This window comes from Tachysurus fulvidraco, chromosome 1 (genome assembly GCF_022655615.1).
Source record: "Tachysurus fulvidraco isolate hzauxx_2018 chromosome 1, HZAU_PFXX_2.0, whole genome shotgun sequence".
In the NCBI taxonomy this organism is placed as follows: domain Eukaryota; kingdom Metazoa; phylum Chordata; class Actinopteri; order Siluriformes; family Bagridae; genus Tachysurus; species Tachysurus fulvidraco.
The window spans coordinates 24,871,206-24,887,670 of record NC_062518.1 but is presented as its reverse complement, the minus strand read 5'-3'; the positions used below and the strand labels follow the sequence as shown (position 1 = coordinate 24,887,670).

At 37.0% G+C, this 16,465-nt stretch overlaps 1 protein-coding gene across 5 annotated transcripts in view; it reads left to right on the top strand.

The window, feature by feature from the left end:
* astn1 (astrotactin 1) overlaps positions 1-16,465 on the top strand; it is a 223,503-nt gene that overhangs the window by 138,905 nt on the left and 68,133 nt on the right. For all 5 annotated transcript variants that reach the window (XM_027132844.2, XM_047818340.1, XM_047818320.1 and 2 more), the window contains one exon: positions 5,320-5,447. In XM_027132844.2, the coding sequence (XP_026988645.1) occupies positions 5,320-5,447 (128 nt within the window). The remainder of the gene's footprint in view (positions 1-5,319; positions 5,448-16,465) is intronic.

Here is a 16,465-nt window from a genome sequence, read left to right as displayed (position 1 = left end):
AGCAACCTGATAGAACTCCAGGCAGTATGGCTCTGAATAGACGTGTTGATAAACAGTTCAGCATATAAACAGTTCAGCATACTTTCCTTCATTCTTCATTCTTTTTATCTGTCTACATTTGGTTTGCTTCCTTAGAGCTTGTATAAAGATGGCAGATACTGTAGCTCAGTCAGTCAGGGGTTTTTGTTTTTCACAATCCAGGATAGTCTCTGGATCCAACAAAATCTTTAGCAGGACAAATTACTGAATGAATATTAATCAATGGTATTATTAACAGTGTCGATTTTTTTTTTTTTTTAAACGCTCATTTTCATTCTGATATTCAGAGATAAATGCACAATGCGTTTAGTTTGCTCTTGGCTACACGTTGGTGATTCATCAACGTCAGTAAGTAGAAAGTTTGACTTTTAAACATACTTTTGCTGCATTCTCAACAGCTCATTTTGGCATCTAAACAGAATGCACCATTTGGTATTCCAGATTTTGTTCTTTAAATTGAGATTTCATACTGTTGCTTCACACTGTTGTTCATTGTTGTTCTCTAGCTTTTATACACAAAGCAGTCCTAGAGGGCTACAGTACAATGCTAAGCTCAGCACTTCCTTGCTGGGTGGAAAATGTCTATTTTGAATCAAAATTAAGTCTGGAGATTTATAAAGACTTGCTGTGGATTCTTTATGTATGTATTTTTCTCTGTTTTCTTTGAGGATGAAGTCAGTATTAAACAAAGTTATCATTAGCAAAGTCAACTTTTTAATGTGCGTTTCTGTATCTCAGCTTTTCTTCTGCTTTTTCGTTTACTAAAATACCTTTCCTGCTGTTCTTGGATTAAATATTTAATAATAATGCCACTGACGATGTGACCTGGTAGTCGCAGAATATAAAATCGTCTTTCTTTTTTCTATTTCATTTTGTTGATTGACGTACCTGCTGCTGACAGTTTTTTCCAGTTGACAACACTGTATTTGAATGTTCTCCATCGAGTTTTTTTCCAATACCTGTGCCGTGACATGGCCATGCTGCTGCACCATATATGCCTGTAATAATTACTGTAACAAATCCACAGCTAAGAAAAGATTCCACTGAAACTAATATAAAGATGTTGTCATCTAAATGTAAAATAGAAACTCAGAAGATGTGTGTATGTTTTCCTGCACAAAAAAATAAATAAATAACATAATTGTAAAAGATTTTTTAATTGTTCTAGGTTATGAATTACACCGTGACATCAGCTTTGTGCTCAGATCTTCATCAGCGATCATTTGAAGACTTTGGCAGGAAGGAATTAAGTGTTAAGTCTGTAATGAACTCATTAATGAAGCTGACCTGTTAGGTTCGTCAGGAGCTCTTGGTTGCTTTTAATTCCACTCGACTACAAACTGTTGTAGAAAGGACGTTAATTACCTTTACATTATTTCCTGTCCAGTGTCACCCAAATGAGGATGAGGTTAACTTCTGAGTCTGGTTCTTCTTAAGATTTCTTCCTCATGTCGTCTCAGGGAGTTTTCCTTGCCACCGTCGACCTCCGGCTTGCTCATTAGGGATAAAATGTAAAAGAAAATAGTCTGTTTCTATACGTATGCAAAGCTGCTTTGAGACAATGTCAATTGTTAAAAGTGCTATACAAATAAACTGAATTGAATTAAATTGAAACAGTACATCGCTTCAACTTTACAACCACTAGCACTGAGGCAATGATTAATTTTCAGTTAATTTGCACAATGTAAGTTTCACTGACTGGCCACTTTATTTCGTTATTAGTTATTAGTTACTACTTGCTTAAGTTATTATAAGTTATTACACTTTATTTGTTATTAGTTGTTCGATAATATGGAAAAACATGAAATCATGCAGTTAGAGGTCAAAAGCTTGAATTAATACCATTTTTCCACCATTCTGTGTAATTTCTGCACAGCATTGTATCAAAATCCTGTACAGACGGCTGGTGTTGTAATATTAATACCAAAATCAAAGACTTTCATGTGATTTTTTTTCTTCCCCCAATTCTGAGGTGAAAATTAACTAAAGCTCTGGATCAGGATCTGCATGATAAGTGAGTGGGTTTTATTATATATATGCTGATATGTGTCATCAATTGGCGTTCGGTTCACACTGACGGTGCTGAGATGATCGTTAAGTGGGTGGATTCCCCGATTCGCTGCCAGTGAAAAGTAAGAGTCAAATATTTCAACATTTCTTGCAGATATGGCAAGATAAATGTACTTCAGCAGCTGAGTGTTTCAGTGAGCAAAACAGCTAATGGATATTTGCTTTGTTCTGAATTGGACTGAACATAATTGAGCTTGTAAGTGTTAGAAAATAATTAATAGATGAATCAATTATCAAAATGAGCACTAGTTCAGAGCGCACAGCTGTGCAGAGGCCTTATATTTTTTTCTTAGTTCGAGGATGTAATTTTACATTGAAAACTTTTCCACATTTTTCTTTTTTCATGCACATAAAGAATCCCCCAACACGTACAAGTGTAGCTTGGTGCTTTACCTTCATGTATGACTGAAGTTCGTGAATGTAGGACACACACACATATATACTGTTCATTAACTCTAGCTGCAGCACGAGCTATACAGCTTTGGTGGTAACATTTTATTTATGCCTCAAGTTCAGTGTAAGTTTGAATGGAGACTTTGTTGTGGAAGACAACCCGGATCTCCGTGGGAGCCTTTTTTCTGTGCTACCATGAGAAATGGCACAAAATAAGTGCAGAATGATTTCTTTATCATGTAGTGCTTTGGATTGTAAAACAGGGGCTCAGATTTCAGTAGAAGAGACAGTACTTCTGAACGTATCGTGTTTACAGCAAACCAAAGTGTTTGATAAAGACTGTTTTCTTTAAAGCACTTGAGCCATTCAGTTCAGCTACAAGACAGACACAAATCAGAGCTCCGTAACCACTTCATAGATTTACAGATATTTCCGTCTTTGAATAATGAGTATTTTTTTCCATAGCACAAGAGCCGGAATAGTTTACTTTGCCAATGTCATTATTGAGCTTGGAAACAAGGGCTAAGTGTCAACAAAGCTGTGCACCATCATGCCTGTTTACTAAGGCACAAATGACAGCCGCTCCACAGCGCTTACCACTTCTCCTTTCCAATTTCACTTCAAATGCTTCTTATACGCCTCTAGCTTTCTTCCTGTTCTTGTTTAAGCCCAATTAGATGGAGCTTTATGTATTCTAAGATAATGCTATTCTCCCCTCTGAGTCCAATTCCTAATGAGATATGACAGTAGACCTTGCAGAGTGAATTAGGATGTGTAATGCTATAAATTCAGCTGTGCAGCAGAGACAGAAAGAATATTAGAACTAGATATTCTGGATATTGTGAGAGACTGGAAAATTTGTCAGGCATAACATTTTCTCTGTTGTGGGTTGATGAACTGGACTTTTTCAGTATTGTTAATGAAATTACATGCACATGAAAATAATCCAACTAATTCAACAATTCACTAATGATTTCAAAATGAACTTTCAATATACAGTAATCCCTCGCCACTTCGCGGTTCAAGTTTCGCAGCCTCAGTGCATCGGTGATTTTTTAAAGATTATTCATCGAAAAATAAAAAAATAACAACGCTTTCCCAGGATGCCAGACAATGAGAGAAACTCTCTGAGGCTTTGTGCATACCCACGGGCATTCAGACAAGGCACATGATTGGCTCCTGGCGCGAGATCTGAGCTGATTGGCTGCGCATCATGGCATCCTCTCCCAACTTCTTCCCTTGTTGTACTGTATCTCGCCACTCTCATTCACGCTGTCAACTGTGTCTCGTGTATTGTGTTTTCGTTAAGCCCTTACAATGCTACTGTCATTAGTGAGTGTAGAACACCATAATATATATACTTATATAATAAGTATGAGAGAGAGAGAGTGTGAATGTATAATATTAAGGTGTATAATGTATAATATTAAAAATATTAATATTATTTTATAGTTAAATAGTTTTATGTAAAATATATATATATAAAGTATAAATATACATATTTTAAACATTCTGGTACCCACACACACATATATATGGAAATTCCTGGGGGGGGAAGGGGGGGGGCACTCCTACTTCGTGGATTTTTATCGCGAGGGGTTCCGGTCCCCAAAACGAGGGATAAACGAGGGAATATATATATATATATATATATATATATATATATATATATATATATATATATATATATATATATATATATACTTTTATAAGTATATATATATATATCTTTTTCCACCAAAATGACTATTTATTGTTTGATACGAATTATGTGTTGGTGACCAAATAAATGTAGAGGTAGTTTAATGATCGCATTTAGTGCTTACATTACATAGGGGCTTGAGAAGTTTTGGAGAATAGTTAGCATTAATTGTCGACAGACTTTTTCCCTTTACTGCTGATTCCACATCCATGCAAGGCTTGTGTTGATTTATGATGTTTAAGCATAGCAGCAAGGGGATGCAATGGGTAGCAGAACAGCTTCAGGGTCCCTGGTTTGTGTCTGTATGGAGTTTCACATCTTCTCCTTGTTTCTGGGTGAGTTTCCTCCAGGTTCCTTCCCCATTGCAAAAAAAAAAAAAAAAATCCAATAGGTGTACCGATGTCTTTAAATTGCCCCACGACACAAATGAGAAGAGAGTCATAGCTAATCACTACCCGGACTATATTCAGTCTAATCACATTGTTGGCATGTTACTTTTATACAACAGTTCGTTGAACTAGAAATTAATATTGAACAAGTGACATTTCAGTTTCTTTATTTCTGTTACTATCCTGGCTAGCTAGCTCATGTCAATTTGTAAATTCACGCTAAAGGTGACTGTAGTAAAATCTTTTGTAAAATCTTCAGTAAAAGCTTTCATATATAAGTCAAAAGTTATATTCCTGACGTTTGCCATGTCCACTGATGATGTCATTAACACTACGGTAGTAACCGTTTCAAACCATTTGTAACTCCAGAAAATGGAATTTTTCATAGTGAACACAGCCAAGTGGAGTGATGCACACTGAAATGTCCCAATTCGCTGAAGAAACAGAAGCAAACTTGGTACGCCTCTCAACCAATCAAATTACTGAATCGGAACTAACTGTTCAACTGGGTTTGCAGTAAAAAAAAACAACCCTAGAGAACGGGCCATAAAAAGGATGAAAATGATTGAGTGTATTGAGTTTCTTCACATATTGTTGTTGTTTTTTTTGTAATGGTTTGTCATAAATTTGTCCTCTGGTGACTCGCTTGTTTAAAGAGCTGTCAGTCTAAATGTGTGCATAGTTCATGTCTTCTGAGCTCAAGGCTTTCCTCCTCTCCTCTTCCAGGCAGAAGAACTTTGCCCGTGGCATAGAACAGCAGCTTCCGGACGGCATGGTGGTGGCATCAGTACCAAATGAAGCACAGTGCCGTGAGGAGGTCTCTGATCCTGTTCCTGATCCTGAGTATCTCACTGGTAAGTCACTCTGATGCATAAATAATTGAACTAAGCAAAATCTCCCTTGAAGACAAGCAAGCTGAGAACATCATTAGGCTATCAATAATCCAGTGACATAATGTTAGCTAAATTTAAAATGATTTAATAAACACTCACTGCTACACATTATCAGTCCTGCAATAATTGCTGATAAATTCTGGTATTTATTCTATTTATTATTAGTCTTCATTAGTATTTGTTTTGTTAAGGCACACATACTCATCCAAACATTGTTATTACAGCTGAGTTTATTTATCTTCTAGCTTATTTACCTAAAATGATTTTTGCAGAGGTAGTTTTAGTGGAATTTATTCATATCTTTCTATAAGTAGATGTTTTCATCTGTTAATTAACAATAATATTAACTATTCATGACAGATGAAATAAACCTAGTGATTCCTTTGTGATTCTTGCATCAGTTTATACACCATGAAGGTCAACAGTATGTCTAAGTGATCTTCAAAACCGATCCATGTATATCTGCTGGTACAGATAGCAGCCATCTTTATATTTTATATGAGCATAGATAAGGCTGAAAAAGGATTGCTCGGTTGTTTTACTCGGTTGTTTTGTATTTGATTGAAGAACACTCAAAGGAAAGTCTGCATTTCTGCACTGCAGTTTTATGATAGTGTTTCTTCTGCCTTGTAATGACTCATCATTAGAGTCAACGAAAAAATCAGATCCTCTGGAAATAATGTCTCGCACGCACACACACACACACACACACACACACACACACACACACACACACACACACACACACACACACACACACATACAAATACACATACACACACACACACACACACACACACACACACACACACACACACCATTGCGTGTTTGGAAGTCAGGGTCTTCTCATCTACATTGCTTTCTGCTAAATCAGGAAGTCAGGTGAGCAAATGATAAATGTATAAGGTGGGTACAATTTTATTATTTTATTATTATTATTATTTTTTGAAGGAGCAGAAACAAGGCTGCCTGCTTCTGGATGCGGCTACAGCTGTCGACTTTCATTAGGCAGCTAATCTGACTCTAGTCTGGAACAAGTGCTCGGCAGCCTTACTTCACATTTTATACTCCTAATGAGGGAAAAAATAGGGCAAAAATCCATCCATCCTGCCAGATAACGGCAGTCACCGTAACCACGGCTTTACCTCAGCATCAACATAGCAAAAAGGCTGTAAATCTAATTCCATTCCAAAGGATCTAAACTGACAAATGAACTGGAGGAAAGGCATGATAGGAAACCAGTACTGTAATTATATCTCCTTTATGCTGATAAATCCTTAATGTGCCACTTTTCAGCTGTGAGTGGACGTTCTGGATCATAACCAACGTATCACTAGTAGCACCTCACAGTACACAATAAAGGTGTGACAGGGTACTTCAGGTGAAATCTGTTTCAAGGATCCCCCGTATTCAAGTGTGGTAAATAGCAGTCAAATTGTGTAAATGATTTCAAAAAATATATCTGTATTTCAGATCAGTTTTGAGTAATTCCAACAGCATGGATGGAAATAGACACATTGAAGCCCAATTTATAGCCAAATTAATTCTTTTTAAAAAAAAAATGAGAGCCTTCATGCACAAAATAAACATATTATTCTGCATGTTTACGAGGCACACTTTTTGCTCATTTCGAGTGCTGTGAGTTTTGCCTCATATGAAGTTTTGTGGGTGCCATAAACATGCACTCCACTCACAGGTGATTGGCATTTTTAGTTCAGCTTGGACTATAAAGACATGTGTACACCTTTGTGTCAGTGCTCTGGCTAGAATGTAAATAAGATATGGAGGTCAAGCAGCTTAAATCCTATTTTATGTCATTTCATTTTTCTCACTAATGAAATATGATGATAGATAGGATTGCTTTCTTTTGCCATCGTAGCACATAAAAGTGTCATTTTTTAATGGTGAACAAATAAATTTTTAGCGTCGTTCCACTTTTAACAGAAATTTTAAATGGGTCATTTTAACACATGGATTAATAATGGTGCTTATGTTTGTAACCGCTGAGGATGGTACCCACTTCCATGAGACATTTAAATCTGTAAAAATGGAAGAATCTTGCTGAAGTACCTCAGGCTCTTAGCTATGGTGTTGAAGAAGTGGAGATTTATCCACATCACCTAAAGTGTGGTCCACTAAGGCCTCCAGGGGAAGAGGCAGGTGGTCATGTTCATGAGCCCTCAGAGCCCAATAGCTCCTCTACATGTGGCTCCCTGAACAGTGTTTCTTACAAATTATCTATTAAATGTGCTTCATTAGTCATGTGTACGACTACTAGCCGTTGAATTACATCCACACTGAATTAAGAGCATAATCTCATAGTCACAGGCTGCAATATGCTTTTCCTTCTGACAAGTTATTAATATTTTCTTTCTTTTTTTTTTTAATGCACAAATGCTGGTGTGACTAGAATTATTTCAGTTTTTGCTGGAAAATAAAAACACAAAAGTTTTCTAAAAAGCATAACAGATGATGGAAGACAAACAGAGACTGTTTAATTTACACAATAAAACTAAAATACTTTACTCATTGAATTCCCAAGATGTTTCCCCTGACCTTAATGGTCTCCCTTGCCACAATAGCATACTGCGTTGTCAGTGCCAACAAACAGCTCGCCAAAATTTTGCCACTAGCTAAACGAATTGGATCTGAGTTGGCGAGGTGCTGCAGGTTTGAGCTCCCCCCCCTTGCTGGTTTGAGCAGTTCTGTGCCATGGTCAGTGTATTTGTCACTGTGTCAGCAACTCCTTGAGTCTATTCTCATGGCCCTCAAAGAGCAACACATTTATCTTTCTATTCATATTTGGCTTGGAAGTGATTCATCATATACCTGAGCGTTCCATCAATTATTCCAGTGAGGGGAGGAGGGAACGAGAGAAAGACTTTGAAAGGCAAATACATCTTGATTTAATTGGAAAGCGTGTAGGAGGCCTACAGATGCCAAACACATTCCTGCTGAGATGTGGATAGTTGTGGGATCTTCTGCAAGCTTGCTGAATTCGCTGATTGCTGCTCACGACCTTGGACTGGGAATGAAGTCTCAGTCTGATCACTGTTTAATTGTGGTCTGCTTATGAGGAAGCAAAAAAATGGCCTCTCTCTTCCTGTGTATGACCTGCGTTAAAGAGAACTACTGCATTACAAGCTGGTGTCAGGGTGATGAGCCCTAAGTGAAGAGATGTCACCGATCATTGCGAATGGAAGAGTACTGCTAGTAAAGTTGGAGAACAAATGGCTGACTAAGGACTTTTTTGACACTTCTGAAAAATTTGCTAGCAATCTACTGACTGTGACAATTGGAGAGAGCATGAAAGTGACAAGAACCAAATTTTAAAAGAATTCCAGCAAAGGAGCTTTTGATTAGAAGTATTCGATCTTCAAAAGTGACCATGTGTTCAGTCTGATAGACCAGATATTCTCGAATAGATCTACAGAGCGATTTTTTTTTTACCAGCGCAGATGGGAAGTTTGTAACTTTGATGTCATTGATCCAGATGCATCCACAGGTCGTAAAAATGATAAAGTGATGGTGGTATACTTAAAACTATGCCATGACAAAGGGAATGAGTGTGCACTGGCTATTACATCTGGCAGCATTAGGGTACATTATGTATAGTACATCAGACATAATCTTATACTCAGGGAGTTAAGTGGTGTCATTCCGTTATTCAATTTTCTCATGGGATTTTTGTAGCTTACTTTTACACAGATTTCTTAATGGCATGTGCAAATACGAGTAGAAGAAATGCCCATATCCATAAAAGATGTAGCCATAGCAACCTATTCATTTTGATAAAGTGATAGTAAGTATTTTTCTCAGATCATAGGATTTGATTAAATATGCAGATGTAAAGTTCTGTTTCATAAAAAGCAAACACAATATACAAAGTTGATGGATTTTTTTTATACTATAATATTTCTAAAACTAGAACAGAAATAGAAATATATTGAAGCAAATTTTAACATAATAATAATAATGAACTGTTGACATTATACTTTGAAGCTGGAGATCAGAAATTAAACTGACAAATTTTGTGTAAAATCTATACTTACTATCAGAGCTGGTGTACCTCTATAATAAACACAATTGATCTTCGTCCTCTGACAGTTAGTTCCTGTGGGGTGTTTTTGCGGCTCCTTGTGACACTTAGCTCAGATGTGGCATTGCAGAGACAGGAAAGAAAAATCTATATTTTATTAGCGGTGGCTGTAATTGGTACTGAGATGGAAGGTCACGCCTTTTGGGTATGATGGTCGCTCCAAACCTGCTGGTGGCATCCATTACATGACAACAATGAACCTCTATTTCTCTATCTTTTTTTCCTTCTTTTTTTTACCCTCTGTTCCTCAATTGATTCTAATTTATTTTGAAGTTTTTAAAGATTAACCATTTTTAGCATTTTGGCTACTTAAAATCTCTAATCATTGTGCTTTCACAAGTCTTTGTGCAATTTTTAGGAATATTGATTTTTTTCTAGTGCTACATACTGTTTATTTTTTTTTTTTTATTCATTAATTGAATGAGTGTTTTTTTGTGTTAACAACAAACGTGTTGAATGGACATCTACAGTAATTGTGTATTGGAATTAATCATTTAAGTAGCTTATTCGTTATAGAAATTACACCAGGCTGCAATTTGGAAGCTCACTGCCAATATTCCCACTTTCTCTTGGTGTCCCTCATCCGTCTGTCACCAGTTTTTGGAAAAAAACAAACAGAAAACACAGCGCCATTGCCAGGACAATTAGAGTTCTCGGTTGCCATGTATTCAGCGATCTTGTTTTACTAACTGAGCTGAACAGCTTTCCTAGCTTGCAAGATAATTAGTATGTTAAAAAACAAGTGGAATTTGATGCATCAGTCCACAACACACTGCATAAATTTTCTTTTTTGCTAATGGCTTTAAAGCTTTTCTTGTAAAAAAAAAAAAAAAGATGGATGGAACTAAACATGACAAAAGGATACAGTATATTGATTATTGTTTAGACACGATTCAGTTTGTGGTTGAATATATACACATTCCGGCCAGCAGCATGACGAGAAAAATGACTTTGTATGTTGTGGCATGTTTCTGGGTGTAAAAAGAACAAGGCTCTGTTAATATTCAACATTTTTGCCACTCTCAATGGTAATCGCATTTGGGGTTTAATTTATTCGTTGACACTGATTAATTGCAGCGAATTGCCAGAGCCAATTCCTGCAGTAAACGTCAATTAATTAGCTGACAACATTAGAAGTGATAATTAATACAGTGGGTGCCGCAGCATGGGGCCCGCAGTTCTTAAGGATGGCCATGGTGCTGCTTGTCACCGCAAACATCCGTGGAAATGACATCCAAGCATCTGTGAACAGCTCGCCTGCCCGAGCGTTACTGTTAAACTATACCATTGTAGATTTGGTATATAATATAGCTAATATGTCTAACAAACATCATAATGAGAAATATACTGTAGGATCTCAGTGCCTTTGACTGTGGCATGGTCTTTCTATATGATAATAAAATGCAATGCAGAGGTTTTAAGATAGTGAATAGTCTGTAAATGTAATGTAATATATGAGTTCATAATAACCAAACGACTTAATAATTGCACGCTTGCTGTATTGTGCTATGGCATTAAAGAACGTGTTAAAATTTCCATTATAAGAATAAGCACCGTATTGATATATACTGTCAGAGCACTGTTACCTATTCAGTAAAAGTGAACAGAAGCAAGCACCGTGTTTTGCATAGTTTGCCGTAATACAAATCTGTGTCTGATTCATGAATCTGTCATATAACATCAAAGCGACTAGTGATTCGAATGCAGGTGATGAATCAGGAAACCGCTTCAACTGCATGGACGCAAACTCCTACACAGGAGTCTTTGAATTAATGTCATATGTCTGCACACAGCATAGCTAATTTACATGACCTGATTTATTTAGGTATTGCAGGGCATTAAAAGGACTGCATTCAGTTGGTTATTCAAAATAGGAGGAAGGTCTAAGATGGAATGAATGATCCAAATGGAGAAAGTAAAATATCACATAAAGCTCAGTGAGAAGTCCTTTTGTTTCTGGCAAATAAAAAGTTTTGAAGGTTTATTCAAGCAAAAATCACGTATATATCTTTTCCAGCAGGTAGTACTTCCACCTACCATCCAAAATGGGGTAAAGGCTAACACGTGTTTCCACCAAAACATGTGAAGCTGCTAACAACATCATTTTAAGCTGCTGCTTGTGGTACAGTATGTTAAGCACTGTATATGGCAGCGTCACACACTTGGAGGAAAGAGCTGACACTGATTGATAGGACTCAGGGGGTACGTGGCATCTTCTAGATTCAAACATACGATCTTTAGATGAGAGAGTTGCTCTTTCGCTATTCAGGAGCTGGCAGCAAGGATTAATTTAAGGGGAACTCTGTTTATAACTAGGTTTTAGGCATTCATTTTGTTCACTAGGTCACATTTAACTGAATTCAGGTTTAATTTTTTAAATATTACTGAACAGAGTTTCTGAGCTGAATAAAAGAAAACAAAGAAAATTATTATATATATATATATATATATATATATATATATATATATATATATATATATATATATATATATATAACAAGAAGAAGAAGAAGAAGAAGAAGAAGAAGAAGAAGAAGAAGAAGAAAAATGGTGTGTTAGGCATGAAATTATTTAACAACTTAGATATTTGTACTTTGTTGCAGGACTAATGAGCTGATAAAGTCCCACATTTACTCATTCTGACTCCTATTTGCAAATGCAAATAATATTTTGTCACTGAAGCCCATTACTTACATCTCCAGAAGATATTTCCTTGTGTAGAATTTTGATGAGCAACATTATTGTTACTAAATATTATACTTGCTATAGCGGTTGATGATAATAATTTAGATTAAACCATTATTTTTTTCCAGATTGTTAAAAGGTTGTACATACACACAATGTACACACACACACACACACACACACACACACACACACACACACACACACACACACACACACACACACACACACACCAGACCAATATGATTTTGATCATTTAGATATGGTATCAATCAGATTCGGCTATACACGACTTAGAAAAAAAAATGTCCATTGTAAATCTTTTATCCTGCATCTAATTTGAAAGAGAATGGAGAGAAGAGAATGACTCTGGAAGCTTTACAGAAATACTATTAGATCAGTCCAGCTCATTTCCTCCTTATGGATGTCAGGAATCTGCTCTTGTCTCTTGGTCAGGAGCCAGACTGAGGTTGAACACTGACGTGGCTATGACTGGCAGTGATTCATACTGTTGGCACAAAGTCCCTCTCCCAAACTCCCTCTCAATTAAAATGCCAGCATATGGCCCAGTGACCAGCCCGGCTCTAAGCTATGAGTCTGCTGAGATGCCTCGAGACACTGACATGCTCTGTCCACATGAAAAAGTGTGTCACCTTGGACTTGAGTGGTGTCTCCTCTATAACTCTGTGCACAAAGAAGAGATGTGGAGATGTGTGCTGACTGGATTTAAAATCTTTTAGGTCTTTTTTTTTTGCCAGATTCAAAGGCCAGTCTGGAATAAGTTTTTTAATAAATTTTTAATAACGAAATATAAATCGACCCAGCTTTTTGGAGATAAGTGGTGGTGTTTCATGTCTTTAATCTCTTTACTGTTGAATCAAGCTATTTAGAAAGCTTTACAATGCCTAAAGTCAACCTAATTTAAACTCTTAAATAACATAAATAACTTAATATATGAAATGTGTTCTTTTGCATCAATACAGAACAATGCAGAATGCTACACAATGTGATCACAGATAGGAAATTCCAGATAAAATACATTTTGCTTTAATTTAAATACAGTCAAATTCAATTCAGTTTTATTTGTATAGCACTTTTATCAAAGGAGATTGTCTCAAAGCACAAGACCGTCTCCGCCACGGTCCCCAAGTGTTACCATCCGCAACAGCCCCGTGAATCTAGATGGGCATGAGGATGGATCAAGCAGGCTTGGAGAGCAGATGTGGTCAGTTTTGCCGGTATCTGGGGAGCAGTATATGTAGTGAGAGAGAGAAAGAGACTATTAAGATTTTTGGCTTGTGATTGTGTAATGGTTGAAGACATGTACACTGTGTGCATAGTGCAGGCAGGGACTCTGGCAAGAGTAGCTGTGACAGCATAACTAAAAGGGAAAGCCAAAAGGTGACACAGATATGAGGGCTTCCTGGGACATAAAGCATCCAACCGCTCCACCAACAGCAAACCTGTGTGAACACATGAAAGTAGGGGGTAGCCAACATCCAAGCATCCCAGTTCACCAAACCCTACTTTATCTATAAATTCATAAAAAGCTGAACAAATGTGTTTTCCGTCTGGACTTTGAAACATTGAGAGTGAGTGACTGTCTGAGTCCTGAACACTAATTGGAAGGCTGTTCCATAATTGTAGGGGTCTGTAAGAAAAGGTTCTGCTCCCTGCTGTAGCATTTACTACTTGAGGTATTAACAAATAGCCTGCACCTTTTCATCAAAGTTGCCATGACAAATCATAAAAACCAAAAAACTGATAGGGACAAGACCATTCCCTGCTTTTGTCAGGACTCAGCCTGGAATTTTGGCCATGTGCTTTTGTTTTTGTTCTTTGTCATGTGTCTGCCCCACCCTTGTTTGCTCCTCCCCATCTCTACACACCTGTTCCTATTGTTAATTGTTAATAGTAGTTAACCATGTCGCGTTGCCTTGAGCAGCGCAGAATCATCGTCAGTGCAACCCTGTCCTTTGTCCTGTCTAGTTCCTGTGTGTTCCTGTTCAGTGTATTATTATTATTTATTAAACCCAGTTTATTTGAAGCTATCCTGTGTATGGGTCTGTCTTCCTCCTCCCGGGTGTGAGAGCTTTATATAGAAATAGTAATATTTTATAACCAATGCGAAATGTAGATAAGATAGGAGTGATGTTTCCATACCTTTTGCTTCTAGTTAGCAGTCAGGTTGCTACATCCTCGAGTCAGGAGATATAGATCAACAATGAGATGTTTAACGTTTATGAAGGAGTCTTTGTACCTTAACTGTTAGTACATTTTCTTCAGGAAGGACTTAAGGACAGAGGAGTTTATGTTTTCTGGTTTTTCTGTAACATGACAAGATACATTTTTTGTCTTATTAACTTAAAGACAGAGAAGGTAACAATAATAGACTGTGGTAGCAGAGTGACTGTTTATGCCTGTTGTAATTTAAGCTATGATGGACACTACAGGTAACTTATCTTGTGAACGTTTATAACATTAAATATATTTATAAATGGTTAAATTCTGTGAAGGTTCTTCTTTAGTTAATTACTGACACCCCCTTGTGGACTGTTCTCCTGTAACACCATAGTCTGTTGTGTCATTTCTTATATAGTCTAGATATGAAGCTAAATATAAACAGCTATGTATGTCAGTGTTTTGTCAGAGCCCACATTATTTATGCTGTTAAACAACCCACATGTTTATGCTACTTGTCTTCTTTCTGCTGATGAGCTCACTGCACAGTATTGCTATTTCTCTTCTATTAGAGAAATTATTCTATTATGCCCAAGTTGCTTAGTACTATCATTTTCTTCCCGCTTCTCCATTCTTCAGCTCATCCAAGGGTGAAATGGGACATGGGCTACATCGGTTAATGGGCATTCATGAGCCATGTGAGGACTGCTATCAGCCATCTTCCATTGCAAAGACTTTAAATGGTTGGATTTGTTGCCATGATGACTTATGGGCTCTTTAGTTGCATGCCATTGACGTGTGTGCACAGAGCTAAATCGATTTCACATGCAGGATTCCATCAGCCTCTCAGCATATGTTTGGGTATGGCTGGGCGTGTATACGTCTATCCATCAGCAGCACCTTTTTTTCCCCAGTTGGACATTCAGAGCTCGGCTCAGCCTTTAACGATGCCACCACTGACTGGCAGATTTGTGTCTTCAGCCCCTGAACTTGTGTTTGCAAGGTGAAGTTTGCTAGTATTAATCATTCTGTCAGACAAGAGCACAGAGCCCAAAGGGTAAAAAAAAGGAGAGAGGCCTGTGGATTTTAGCTGAGAGAAGAGAAATCGAGGGTGTGTACTGTGTTGGGAGCTTGTTATTAATCCTAACAGTGACATGTGCTGCACAAATGCCAGGGTGCTCCATGGGGGCAAATGCATCTTTTCCGTTTTAGATGGATCTAAGCGAGAGGCTCTCAGTGAGAGCATTCTGCACAAGCATGCATTTAAGACCTTATTTATCAAATATGTGTACTCTGTCAGAGCGCTAACAGGGTAAAAGAACACAAGGAATGCAGTCTGTATGCTTTTGCTCGGATCTGAAAAAAGCAGCAAAAGGAGTCATGTAAACTGATTTACATTTTCTGCTTATATTTACAATTCTGAAACAAATCAGGATAAAGAATAATATCTGATATCTGAACACATGCATAACGACTTTCCATAGTCATAACACCGGTTCTGGGCTGAAAGTCAGTGGGTCATCTGAAGCCCTGCTAAATTGTACTAGAATGAAACCGAGGAGCCAGAGACATCTAACCAAGCAGCAGGGTCAGTGTGTTTTCTTGTCAATTACTTAAACAACTTAATTATTTATATAGCCAGATGTGTTTGTTGTTTGTTTGTTTGTTTTTATTGGTGGGGAAAAAATACTAAATTAACTGTCTCTAAACCATTTAACTTATGTATGAAACCATTTTACTGGCTTAGACCTGAAAGTGAGGTGCATTTCTGATGCTGACAGGACTTTCCCTACATAAGACATGCATTTATGTAAATGTACAGTATAATAAATGAATATTTCATAAATTATTAATGTATAATAAATTATGCATTTACACATAAATACATAAAATACATATTAGACACATAAGAGCCACAGACATATAAATGTATAATAATCTTTCATAAATAATTAATTAATTATATTCACGTTCTATGATTAAATAAAAGATGTGACAGGAAATTCTAAAATTT